This window comes from Lithobates pipiens, unplaced genomic scaffold, assembly GCF_037356315.1.
Source record: "Lithobates pipiens isolate NorthernLeopardFrog02 unplaced genomic scaffold, aLitPip1_a1.2 Scaffold_23, whole genome shotgun sequence".
NCBI lineage: Eukaryota > Metazoa > Chordata > Amphibia > Anura > Ranidae > Lithobates > Lithobates pipiens.
Genome location: NW_027507785.1, coordinates 48,726,809 through 48,740,701, shown reverse-complemented (window position 1 = coordinate 48,740,701; position 13,893 = coordinate 48,726,809). Strand labels below are relative to the sequence as shown.

The window sequence follows — 13,893 nt, the reverse complement described above, 5'->3', positions numbered from 1 at the left end:
AAACAGCGATAAACTGAAACTTGGAAAGATAGGAGCCGTCCAAGTAATAAAAAGGGGCTCGCGACCCGCGGTCGCATGTTCAAAAATCTTTCCACCGCCCTTACCGGGCAGATGTCGGATTCCCCGATCCTAGCCACCTCCACCTGTAACCCCCTGCCCGTTTGATCAGTCTTGGACCACCGGACCCGGATTCTAACCAAGTCCCAGTCGATCTCCACGTCCTCCCTTGCCAACCCCCCTGCCGCCCGTTTCGACGGGCTCACCAGCTCACTGATCCTGAACGCCCCAAAGAAGGCCAGAGTGAATGCCACCCGGAACAGCGCCAGTTCGTAAGCCGAACTAAAGACCTTCCCCACTGCCTGGCACAAACCCAGAAGCAGGTCAAAAGAGACAGGACATCTCCCGTCCCTCCTCTTGTGCGCCCTCCGGTATCCCTTAACCACTTGTCTGTCAACCAGAATTCCTTGGTATGGTCCCGCTGCCCCTGCCATTTAAATAAAAACACCAACCCGGCCAGTTTGCGATCAATTGATGCCACCAACACCCCCTTTTCCATAGCCCCGCTAAGAAAATAAAACACTGCCTGAGCCATGCCCGCGTCTCCCGGGGCCATGGCGATCGCTTCCAGGCAAGCCGACCAATCCTGCCAAACCCTCGAGTAGGCACCCCACATAGCCTTACTCACAGATTGCCTGATCCATTGAGCCGCTATTCCAACGCTATGCTCCACAAGCCCGTGGGGCATTCGATCCCGTGACGCTCCGCCTCCGGTGCCAGTCCCCGAAATCTGTCCCACTGAAAACGAGACAGAGCGTCAGCCACCGTGTTGTCGCGTAAATGAACAGCATAGAGGAAAGAATTTACCTGCAAACACCGCAGCACTAGATGCCGCAAAAGCTTGACAACCGGCCCAGAGGCCGCCGTCAGCCGATTGACCACTTGCACCACTCCCAGGTTGTCGCAGTTAAACCTCACCTTCATGTTACCGAAAGACTCCCCCCAAATCTCAACTACCACCACAATAGGAAACAGCTCCAAAAGAACCAGGTTCTTCAGCAGCCCTGCCTCCGACCACTCTGAAGGCCAGCGCACCGCGCACCATTGGCCTTTAAAGAAGGCCCCGAAACCCATGGACCCAGCCGCATCTGTGAAGAGCTCCAGGTCACAGTTACTGATGGGCCCGGACATCCAAAGGGCCCGTCCGTTAAAGGACTCCAAGAACCCCTGCCACACCCTCAGGTCCTCCCTGAGGTCCCGATTGAGTGTCACAAAATGGGTCGGAGTGGAAATGCCCGCCGTAGCGGCCACCAGCTGGCGGCAAAACACCCGCCCCATCGGCATAATCCGGCAGGCGAAGTTCAGCTTCCCTAGTAACGATTGCAACTGACGTAGTTGCAACTTACGCAATCCAACCATCCCGCGTATCTCCTCCTGAAGCCTCGTCAGCTTGTCCAGCGGCAACCTGCACTCCATCTTCCCAGAATCGATCGCGATCCCTAAGAACGTGATACAACCCGTAGGACCCTCCGTTTTTCCGGGGGCCAACGGGACTCCGAACCGCTCCACAAGATGTTGAAGGGTACTGCACAAACATTGGTCCCTGCCGGCCCCACACATAGGAAGTCATCCAGATAATGGATGACTGAGTTGATGCCCGACACATCGCGGATGGCCCACTCCAAGAAGGAACTGAACTGCTCAAAGAAGGCACACAAAATCGAACATCCCATCGGAAGGCACCAGTCCACATAAAACCCCCCCTCCCAGGTACAACCCAGTAGTCGAAAACTCTCCGGGTGCACCGGCAGAAGCCGGAAAGCCGATTCGATGTCCGACTTCGCCATGCAACGGCCACGTCAAGGAAGTGTACGTCACTGCACACCCCTCCGGAGCAATGGCATCGTTGACAGAACCCCCTTTCGGGAAGGACAGGTGATGTATCAATCTGAACTTATTAGGCTCCTTCTTAGGAACCACCCCCAGCGGGGAAACCACCAGGTCCGGGAGAGGTGCCTCCCGGAAAGGGTCAGCCATTCGACCTAATGCCACCTCCTTTCCCAATTTTTCAGAAACAACTGCTGAATACTGCAGCGCGGATTTCAAATTTTTTGCCAGAAGGGGCACTGAGGTCAGCGAACAAGGGATCTTAAAACCAAACCTAAACCCATCCTCCAACAAACGAGCCCCCACCCGATCGGGGTATCTATTGAGGAAAGGCAAAATCCTTTCTACCCGCACCGGAGTCGTCCCTCTTGTGCGCAGGATCTCCGGGACGCCCTTTTCCTTTTTTTAAAGCATTTGGCAAGCGCGTGACTTCCCCCGCAGGCGGAACACACGTGTAGCCCCAAACTTACACGTCTCTTCATTAAACTGCCAACAGAAACCCAAACGTTTATCGGTCGGCTGTCCTGAGGTTGTCGAACCTCCGACCCCCGGCTGAAAAAACTGGTTGGGGGCGCGCGACGCGGTCATGAGCTTCATCCATAAGCTGATTTCCATGTGATTCCAGCAAAGAGACGGTCGGACTGCCATTCTCTGCCTAAATTGTTCATCATAACGGAGCCACGCCGTCACTCTGTGCTCTTCACTGATGGCTTCCAAGTACACAAAGAACGCCGAACAGTGCTCCGGCGTCTTCTCTCCCACGACGCTCGCCAGGATCGCAAATGCCTGAAGCCAATTGGCAAAGGTACGCGGAATCAACCTATATCTCCGCTTCTCCTCATCCTCTTTCTTCCGCTCCTTGGGCTTCAATCTGTCCAGGTTGAACTTCTCTAGTGGTAACAAGGTGAAGATTTCGACGTACTCACCTTTCCATATCCTCTCTTTTACTTCCGGCTTGAGATGGGTGCCTAACGGGCCCTCAAAGCATACGTACACTTCGCTCCTCGCCGCGTCCGCCAACCACACAGAGTCCGCACTCTTCTCCGCAGGCTTGCTACTCCCCCCGCCGACGACCGACCGTCCTCGCCACGTCCGTCAGACTCCGACAACTCGCCCTCGGATCTTCCGCTGTCCAATGGTGGTTCCAGACGTGGCGCGCGACTCACGGATGTACCCGCTTCAATGGCCAAGGGTCTGCGGTGCTGCTCGCGGGATTCCCTCTGCTCCCGACCACCAGCCCTGCTCTCCCGCCTCGGTGAAGGGGACCTGCGCCTCCCAGCTGGCCGACTCCTCCCCACTCGCGTCCTGGCGGTGACTGCCCATGGCCTCCTGACCATCTCGCTCTCCACCTCCAATGCGCCTGGGACTGGGGGCCATGGTATCTGGAGGGTCCCCCAATGGCCGCCCTGTGCAGCGGTGCCGTGCGGGGGGTGCCGAGCCATGTACCATGTCTGCACCCCCTGATGGCACGTCCTGGCCCCTCCTCCGCACCCCACTCCGCGTTGTACAACTCCGCTCCTTAATCCCCGGGGTGGAAGCTGGGGGTTCCTGGCGCTGTGCTACCGACCCTGTGCCCGTGTCCCTCCTGGGAGTGCCTGCCACCGCTCGCTGGGGCCCCCCCGGCCGGCCTATGGGCTGTACCGCTCGGACGGCCGGGACCTCCGCACCCGATGTGTAGCCCCTGCTCCCCTGTCGTCCGAGCTCCCCCCTCTGCCGCCATGGCCGCAATCTGGTCGCGGAGCCATGTGCGCCCTGACTGTTCACTGCCTCTCTCAGTTGGGCGAGGAAAGCCTCGTTACCTGCCGCCATTGTTAGAGCCGAGTCCGAGCGGGAGGGTGCGTCCAATCGCCTCCTCCTCCGCTCTCTGAGTGAAAGCATGGTGCGCCGCTATCGCGTATCATGCCGTAGCTCCACCCCCCCAGCTCTGCCTGGCCCTGCTCTTAAAGCGGCCAGAGGCTCCTTTCTTAAAACGGCGACAGGGCTGTCCCTGCGCCTGTCATGCCGTCCCTGCGCTGATCCCCCCCTTTAGGGGTGTATGGCTGCCGGACTCTCTTTATAATGAGGACCTTACAGGAACAGATGAAATAATTCCATCTAATCATCTGCCTACTTACCCAACAAATATGTTGTACTGTATCTTATGGAAGCAACCACCTATGAAGCCTTACACCAGAATAAGCATCTTTATTTCTAGCAACGTAACTGTAGGTTCTTTGGAAATAAGGATCCTTATCCTGGTGTGCAGGGCCGATTTTACATAAAATGGGACCCTGGACAAGAATTAAACTGGGGCCCTCTGACACATAGTTTATATGGCAAATAATGCTCTGTTCCAGTGTCTCTCAACCAGGGGGGGCACTTGGGTTCTGCTGGGGTGCTGTGAGCATGGGACTAAGTTTTCCCTGGATCAGCATTATCAGTTGCCATGGTGTAGGTGTGCCAACCTCAAGCACCATAACCATCAATATTGCTCTACGGGCAGGAAGCACTGCATCTTTCGTTGCTATTGTGATGGCAGTCTACTTGCCCACACAAAGGAAAAGCATGACTGATTTTGGGCAGATGTCATACAGGACCAGCCCCCAGCATTCAGAAGAACATGGAAGTCCATGTCATCCAGACTTCCTCTATCTCATTCCCTTTCTGCCAAAATGTAGGATTTTGATTTGAAAAGGGGTCTCTGAAATTGGGGAAGGGGTTGTGTGATTGGGGGGGGGGGGGGGTAGCAGCTGTGTGATTAGGGGCCTCTGTGATGCTGGGACTCTGATGTGAATGGGAGGCTCTCATGTGATGAAGAAAATCTGTGGTTAAGGGAGGGGACTTATGTATGGAGGGCATTTGATGCACAGGTGCAACTAGGATGGTATGAGGAGCTCTAATGTAGAGAGGGACTTCTGATGTATAGGGAACCTTTATGTGATGTGGGGTTCTAATGTAATGGGAGGCCTCTAATGTCAAGGGGGGCTCTGATGTGATGGGGGGGGGGGAACATCTGATGTATAGGGGGCTCTGATGTGATGGGTTGCCTCTAGTGTGCAGGGGGGCTCTCATGCGATGGGGGTCTCTATTGTGAAGGGGGGTTCTGATGTTATGGGGGGACCTCTGATGTATAGAGGGATCTCATGTAATTGGGGGGCTCTGATGTGATGGGGCCTCTAATGTGAGAGGGGGGGGGTCTGATGTGATGGGGAACCTCTGATGTTATGGGGGACCTCTGATATGATGGGAACCTCTGATGTTATGGGGGGACCTCTGATGTAATGGGGGGACCTCTCATATGATGGGAACCTCTGATGTGATGGGGGATCTTTGATGTGAAGGGGGCCTTCTGATGTGAAGAGGGCCTTTTGATGTGGAGTTAATTTAATCAAGACTGTTGTGTGCATTGTCCCAGGCTCAGGTTTCCCATGGATTAGTAAAATTTTTATTTTTTAATTATGGATGCCCCCCCCCCCCCCCCCCCCACTGAAACCACCGCCTGTGGAAGAGAATTCCACATCCTTACCACTCTTATGCTGTGTACACGTGACCAGACTTTTAGACAGCAAAGTTCTGACGGAACAAATCCGTCTGACAATTTGATCGTGTGTGGGCTTCATCTGACCTTTTCTGTTAAAAAAATCTGTCGGACTTTAGAAATAGCACGTTTCAAATCTTTCCGCCGGAACCAGTTCCTATCGAGAAAACCGCTCGTCTGTATGCAGGTCTGACGGACCAACAACGGGCAGCTATTGGCTACTGGCTATTGAACTTCCTTTTTTAAGTCCCGTCGTACCTTTTAAAGATAAGGAAGGGGGAAAAAGGGGCTGGAGGGTAACCAACCCCCGGGACTTTTAAGAAGGTACCAAATATAGAGGCAAGATAGTCACATGCCAAAAGTAAAATCAATATAATTTTATTAGGAATATGAATACATAAAACATTTTCCTATGGATGTATGTAACAACTACTAAAGTACAAAAAATGATACAGAATCACAGATCACCATACATGTTACCAAACTTGTACATAAGTATGCTGCATTTTTCTCTACATGTTTCGCTCTCATGAGCTTCTTCAGGATGTTGCAGCGTATACAGTTACAAAAGAAAAAAACAGTGGGTCATAGATCCATGCTTAGTAAAAAGTTGATCAAATTGACTTTTATGTGTGGAAAGAACCGCACACAAACAAATGCGCCAAAGAGGAGCCCCGATATTCCCCAGCAGTCTGAAAGGTGTCAGAAGTATAAGTGTTTTTGAGCCAATTTTTGACTGTAGAGGGCAATGTACCTCGAAATAATCGGAGTATTGTCAGAAGGTATTTATAATTGGGTCCTCTAAGTAAATGATTAGCCTTTCCACAAGAAGAAATAAGGGAGACTGTGACACTTCATCCAGGCTGCTCCAGAGAGTCAAATAGATCCTTCTCCGTCAATTTCCCATCGTACCTATCGCGTTAAACGATCGGACTTTGGTGTGACACTTACCCGCCCAGCGCGCCCGCAATGTCGGCACCCGAAGCCGATCTCTCGATCGTCTCTCGGGTGCTGCCGCCTCCATCTTGGCTATGGGAATCAGGAAGTGGAGCCTTGCGGCTTCATTTCCCGGTTCCCTACTGCGCATGCGCGAGTCGCGCTGCACAATAAGGATGGTCCCCGCTGTCTCTGGGATCCGTGTGTTTCCCAGCAGGCAGCGAGGGACCTTCGGAAAGGGGCGTAGATTCTGCGGAAAGGCGCATAGCTTCTGCAGAATCTACGCCGGAAGCGGGTGCAGATACCTGTACTGTACAGGTACCTGCACCCCCCTCCCCCCTGAAAGGTGCCAATTGTGGCGCCGGAGGGGGGGAGGGTTCCAATGAGCGGAAGCTCCACTTTAGGGTGGACCTCCGCTTTAATTCCAAAATTCCGAACATGTTGCAAGTATATAAGTTCTAAAAAAAAAGAAATCTAATAATCCAGGTGATTATGATATGATTATGATATGTTGCTAATTTCAATTGTAGAGGAAAGGCAAATGGTGAGACCTTCAATCAAGTATTTTTTTTAACTGTCCTCACTGTGCGCTGAATTAAAGTTGGTGTCTGCTTCCTCATACAGACCCACAGAACAATATGACTACATTACCTACCTTTCTGTTCCCATAACCAGCTGAACATTCTATTTCTACACTGTACGAAGATGGGAGCAACCATGCAACACATCCTAAGAATTATCCATCCACTGCTAATACTGACATCTTCTCCAGGTGACACTGTCTATCTATCTATCTATCTATCTATCTATCTATCTATCTATCTATCTATCTATCTATCTATCTATCTATCTATCTATCCATCTATCCATCTATCCATCTATCCATCTATCCATCTATCCATCTATCCATCTATCCATCTATCCATCTATCCATCTATCTATCTATCTATCTATCTATCTATCCATCTATCCATCTATCCATCTATCCATCTATCCATCTATCCATCTATCCATCTATCCATCTATCCATCTATCCATCTATCCATCTATCCATCTATCTATCTATCTATCTATCTATCTATCTATCTATTATCCATAATCTCTCTTCTCTCTGTTAGGATCACTATCACAGATGATCCATGTATGGCAGACTCCGGTAATATGGGCTACAGAGGGCAGTTCAGTCACCTTACCGTGTGACTACAGAATCATCGGAGTGAACGCTTCCACTGGAGAGAATTACACTGTTGGGTCCTACAAGTGGTACAGGCACATGGTGGGGAGTAAAGCAGAGGTCTCCGATAGTAACATAAATTATTCCGGAAGATTCTTCATAGTGCATCCAACAACATTCATCCATGAACAATCGGCCGCCATGACCCTGCAACCTGTGGCGTTATTAGACTCTGGCTTGTATTATTGTGAAGTTACCCTTGAGATTGGTCAAGAAATATCTGGATATGGAAACGGGACATTCCTCAATGTGACAGGTGAGATATGATTATATCAGGGTTTCTCAACCAGGGTTCCATGGAACCATAGGGTTCCTCCAGAGGTTGCTTGGGGTTCCTTGAGCAATGAGCAGTTTTTGACTCTCAGAGGCATGGAATCATAGGGTTCCTCCATAGGTTGATTGGGGTTCCTTGAGCAATGAGCAGTTTTTGACTCTCAGGGGCATGGAACCATAGGGTTCCTCCATAGGTTGCTTGGGGTTCCTTGAGCAATGAGCAGTTTTTGACTCTCAGAGGCATGGAATCATAGGGTTCCTCCAGAGGTTGCTAGGGGTTCCTTGAGCAATGAGCAGTTTTTGACTCTCAGAGGCATGGAACCATGGGGTTACTCCAGAGGTTGCTTGGGGTTCCTTGAGCAATGAGCAGTTTTTGACTCTCAGAGGCATGGAACCATAGGGTTCCTCCATAGGTTGCTTGGGGTTCCTTGAGCAATGAGCAGTTTTTGACTCTCAGAGGCATGGAATCATAGGGTTCCTCCATAGGTTGATTGGGGTTCCTTGAGCAATGAGCAGTTTTTGACTCTCAGGGGCATGGAACCATAGGGTTCCTCCATAGGTTGCTTGGGGTTCCTTGAGCAATGAGCAGTTTTTGACTCTCAGAGGCATGGAACCATAGGGTTTCTCCATAGGTTGCTAGGGGTTCCTTGAGCAATGAACAGTTTTTGCCTCTCAGTTCCCACTAACAACAATCATCTTTTTGGCTATCTACAAGGAGGTAATTCTTCCCAATGACCATAGGTATAAGGAGCATTCTTCCCCATGGCCATCACATTCATTATCATGAGTTGTAGATAAAGTCATTTTTAGTAGGGGTCCCCTGAGGCCAGAAAGTCATTTCAAGGGTACCTCTGTGTTGAAAAGGTTGAGAAAGGCTGGGTTATATGGAGGGGGATATCCACCTATAGACAGGAGATAATATTAAGGAGACAGGAGAAATATTAAGAATTCAACTATTTAATAATAAAGCTTATTCATCTAGGAAAGATCATAGTCATAGGAGGCTTAGGTGACCATTGCCAGGATGTTTATTTGTAGAGATGGATGTCCATCCATAGATAATGGAACTATAGTTCACAATACGTGGGGAGAGTTCCTGTCATATCAATATTTTCTGTCACGTGTATTCTGTGAATATAAGGTTTGCGGCAGAAAAGACTCTCACCATCAAAAGAGAAGTGAGGGATATACAAAAAAACAACTAAAGGACTGGATTCTGACTTGGTATCAGAGTCCGGCCGTACAATGGCAAAGGGAGGGGCAGAAGTCAGACTGGGAGAGGGAAGAACAGCAATCAGACTATGGGCGGTAGGGGCAGATCTCAGACTGAGAGAGAGAGGAGCAGTGGTCACACTGGGAGAGGAAAGACAGTGCTCAAACTGGGAGAGGGGGCATTGCCTAGACAAGGAGAGGAAGGGGCAGAAAGTAGATTGGGAGAGGGGGGTATTTCCCAGGTGAGGAGAAGGAGAGTTAGAACTCTGACTGGGAAAGAGGGGCAGTGATCAGACTGAGACAGAGAGGGGCTATGCTCAGACTGGAAGAGGGAGGAGCAGCATTCAGACTACGAGAGGGAGAGGAGGCACTCAAATGGGGATAAGGATGGGCAGTGCTTAGACGGGGAGATGGAGGGGCAGCATTCACACTCAAAGAGTCTGGGTTTTATGGTGGAGTATGGACTGTGTGTATATAGTGGACTATAAACTGTACGTTTATGGTGGACTATAGACTATGTGTGTGGTGTAGTATGGACTGTGTGTGTATAGTGGACTATAAGCTGTGCATTTATGATGGACTGTGTGTATGGTGGAGTATGGGACTTTGTGTGTATGGTGGATTATGGACTTTGTGTGTATGGTGGATTATGGACTTTGTGTGTATGATGGGTTATGGACGATGTGTGTATGGTGGAGTATGGACTGCGTGTGTATGGTGGAGTATGGACTGTATGCATATAGGGAAGTATGGGACTGTGTGTATGGCAGAGTATGGACTTTGTGTGTATGGTGGAGTATGGACTGTGTGTGTATGGTGGAGTATGGACTGTGTGTGTCGTAAAATATGGACTGTGTGTGTATAGTGGAGTATGGACTGTGTGTGTATGGTGAGTATGGACTGTGTGTGTATGGTGGAGTATGGACTGTGTGTGTATGGTGGAGTATGGACTGTGTGTGTGTGGTAAAATATGGACTGTATGCATATGGTGAAGTATGGATTATGTGTATATGGTGGAGTATGGGCTGTGTGCATGGTGGAATCGGACTGTGTGTGTATGATGGACCATGGACTGTGCGTTTATGGTGGACTATGGACTGTGTGCATGGCAGAGTATGGACTGTGTATGTATGGTGGAGTATTCACTATAAACATGGTGAACTGTGGACTGTGTGTATGATGGACCATGGACTGTGTGTATGATGGACCATGGACTGTGTGTATGATGGACCATGGACTGTGTGTATGGTGGAGCATGGACTGTGTATATCGTGAATTACACTCACTGGCCACTTTATTAGGTTCACCTTGCTAGTACCGGGTTGGACCCCCTTTGCCTTCAGAGCTGCCTTTATTCTTTATAGCATAGATTCAACAAGGTGTTGGACACATTCCTCAGAGATTTTGGTCCATAGTGACATGATAAACATCATGCAGTTGCTGCAGACATGCCAATCTAATGAGTGAATAATGAGTTCCACCACATCCCAAAGGTGATCTATTGGATGAGATGTGGTGAATTTGGAGGCCATTGGAGGACAGGGACCTCATTGTCCAGTGGTGAGATGATTGGAGCTTTGTGACATTATCCTGCTGGAAGGAGCCATCAGAAGATGGGGACACTGTAGTCATAAAGGGATGGACATGGTCAGCAATAATACACAGGTAGGCCGTGGTGTTTAAACCATGTTCAGTTTGTACTAAGGTGCCCAAAGTGTGCCAAGAAAATATCCCTCACACCATTACACCTCCACCATCAGCCTGAACCGGTGATACCCCATCCCCCCACACCATTACACCCCCACCACCAGCCTGAACCAGTTATACAAGGTAGGATGGATCCATGCTTTCATGTTGTAAATGCCAAATTCTGACCCCACCATCTGAATGTCGCAGCTAGAATCGAGACTCATCAGACCAGGCAATGTTTTTCCAATCTTCTATTGTCCAATTTTGGTGAACCTGTGTGAATTGTAGCCTCAGTTTCCTGTCCTTAGCTGACAGGAGTGGCACCTGGTGTGGTATTCTGCTGCTGTAGCCCATCTGCTTCAAGGTTTAATGTGTTGTGAGTTCAAAGATATAGTATTCAGCATACTTGGGTTGTAACGAGTGGTTATTTGTTGCCTTTCTATAATCTCAAACCAGTCTGCCCATTCACCTCTGACTTCTGACATCAACAAGGCATTTTTGTCCACACAACTGCCATTCACTGGATATTTTCTCTTTTGCAGACCATCCTCTGTAACCGGAGAGATGGTTGTGTGTGAAAATCCCAGTAGATCAGCAGTTTTTGAAATACTCAGACCAGCCCGTCTGGCACCAAGAACCATGCCACTTTCAAAGTCACTTAAGTCCCCTTTCTTTCCCATTTTGATGCTCAGTTTGATCTTCAGCAAGTTGTCTTTACCACATCTATATTCCATGTGATTGGCTTACTAGAAATTCTTGTTACCAAGCAATTCAGGTATACCTCATAAAGTGTCCGGCAAGTGTTTGGAGTCTGTGTGTGGTGGAGTATGGACTGTTTATACGATGGAGTATGGACCGTGTGTATGGTGGAGTATGGACTATAAGCATGGTGGATTATTTGACTATGTTTATGGTGGAGTATGGACTGTGTGCATGGTGTAATATGGCTTTTGTGTGTATGGTGGTGGTCTATTTAAACATTTTCCATCCTGTGTTTCCTCAGCCTCAGTCTCCAGACCTCCCTCCTACACTGTCCAGAATACCATCAGATTGATCCTGGGGGGTCTGGTGTTCCTGGCTATCCTGTTTTTCCTTAGGTACCATCTGAGGTGAGTAGAACTTTCTCATTTGTCACCTCTATAGAATATCCCTCCATGGGGTTCATTGTTTGGTTTCTCTTTCTGCAGGTGTTTTCTCTTAAAAGAAGACATGATCTCCATCCTTGGACTCTGCTTGCCATGCCTTAACATCCATCACTGTGGAAAGTATCAGATTATGAGTCTCTCCAGCACATTGATGGGTTGTGTTTTCTGTCACAATGAACAACAAGTCTCACAACCCAGAATAATAGCCTTTGTTCCCGGCCAGTGATATTTGCCACCATCTCTGTCCTTCAGTCAGGTTCAGGTTTCTTTATTTCTGTTGGAAAAGACAATTTATGGAAGATTCATCCCAAGAGAAAAGGTTTATTGTATCTTTATGTATCATTGTCACATCTATAATTAGGAGTGTCAGCATTTAATTAATCTCAGTCTGATTCTATCTACTATCTACAGCAAAACGCGTAGTACCTGATCCTGTGTTATGTGACCTGACCTGTCTTCACTTCAAACATCCAATCATGTTTTCTCTCCAGTATGTGATTTGATGTCCTAGGTCCAGAAAAAGACCCTTTACAATACATTTGGATCAGGAAGTTTCCTGGACTGGCAGTATGGCAATTGCAGCAAATGTAGGGACTGTCCATGTCCTCTGTGAGCTCCAGTAAGTGGCTTTGTTGTTGAGTCATTCAGAGCACTAATAAAGTGGAGCCCCATCTTTGAAGCTTTCTCAGGCTGTTGACTGTGGTCTCATTGTGGATATTTTCTTTCCCATTTTGTAGCCAGAACAGGAAGTGAGGGAAAATCTCCCAACCAAACCACAGTTAGCAACCTTAATCCTTTGATGAAAGTGAGGTCTGACGACCCCCACGCTATGTGGAGAAAAGGAGGGAGTCATACTGAACACCGTGTCACCCTAACTTTCTCCCAAATTTTCAAGTCAGCAACAAAAAGATTTATGCTATGCAGGCCTTGCAGGTGACACATTTTACAAAACAGTCCAGGAATAGAAGGAGCATCATAAACTTTACTTAGTCAAGGACTTATGAAGAGGCTCTGTCATAAATGACCAAGTCATAATAGTTTGGAAGCAGCTTACGGAATACACATCTGTTATATTGACCTGCAGCTAAAGTTTCATACATCTCAGACTCTCAGTTCTAATTCATATTCCCTAAATCCTGTGGTAACTAAGTTACCTTCATAAAAAGGGGTCACGCTAATGTATAAAAAAGATACCAATCATTAGATGCCAAACACACCTATATTACGAGGAGCAGAAAATACATTAGACTTCTTAAGAGAAATATACATCAGATTTATTTCATATTTCGTATCTAACAAATCATAATTTCATTCTGCTAAATAGTTTGATGGTTGCCAGACTGTAAAACCTTGTCATATGAAAATACAGATGTACCCAGTATAGGTGACCATAAAGGTGTGTCCTTTGAGCATACTAAAATTCCCGCAAGCACACCTACAACATACCTGTGACAGACCCAACCAGGCAAGCCTCCTAACCACAGATTATGGCCCATAGAGAGAGCAGATCATTCTAGAATGATGGACAACAATGTAATGAGAGTAAGGCTTGGATTAATTTTCTCAATAAGGACAATAAAGCTTCCCTTCTGGAGTGAATGGAAAGGTGTAATAATAATCTTGTACAAGCTAATGGTCAGAGGGAATATGCAGACTGGGTTGGAGAGGCTCCTTCAGTTGGGACAGAAATATTTATCAACCATCTATGAAGATAAATTAATTCCACTGTATCAGATTGCTCGGACAGTGTATGTCTTCTGATGACTTGTCTAGTTAGACAGAATACACAAGTTTGTGTCTCTACCATTGTTAATTGGGTTCACCCATTGTTTCTGTCTGTCTGCTAGTATTGTGTCCACTCCACCTTGTTAGCAAACATTGTGGGATGTTATATGGTTTATTAATTAGATTACTGGACAATTAAGATCACTGTTGTTAGCTATTAATTAGATTGGTTTATGAAGTTGCATTGTCTTACTAATATCCTCAAGAGTGGGAATGTC

General features: G+C 48.0%; 1 protein-coding gene across 1 annotated transcript; it reads left to right on the top strand.

Moving 5' to 3' along the window:
• Positions 1-6,842: 6,842 nt before the first annotated feature.
• On the top strand, positions 6,843-13,354 carry LOC143927470 (uncharacterized). Its single transcript, XM_077451561.1, has 4 exons — positions 6,843-7,109; positions 7,456-7,827; positions 11,749-11,854; positions 11,933-13,354. Exons 1-4 carry the CDS (start codon positions 7,043-7,045, stop codon positions 12,114-12,116), a joined length of 729 nt encoding a protein of 242 aa, XP_077307687.1. The 5' UTR covers positions 6,843-7,042; the 3' UTR covers positions 12,117-13,354.
• Positions 13,355-13,893: the final 539 nt, after the last annotated feature.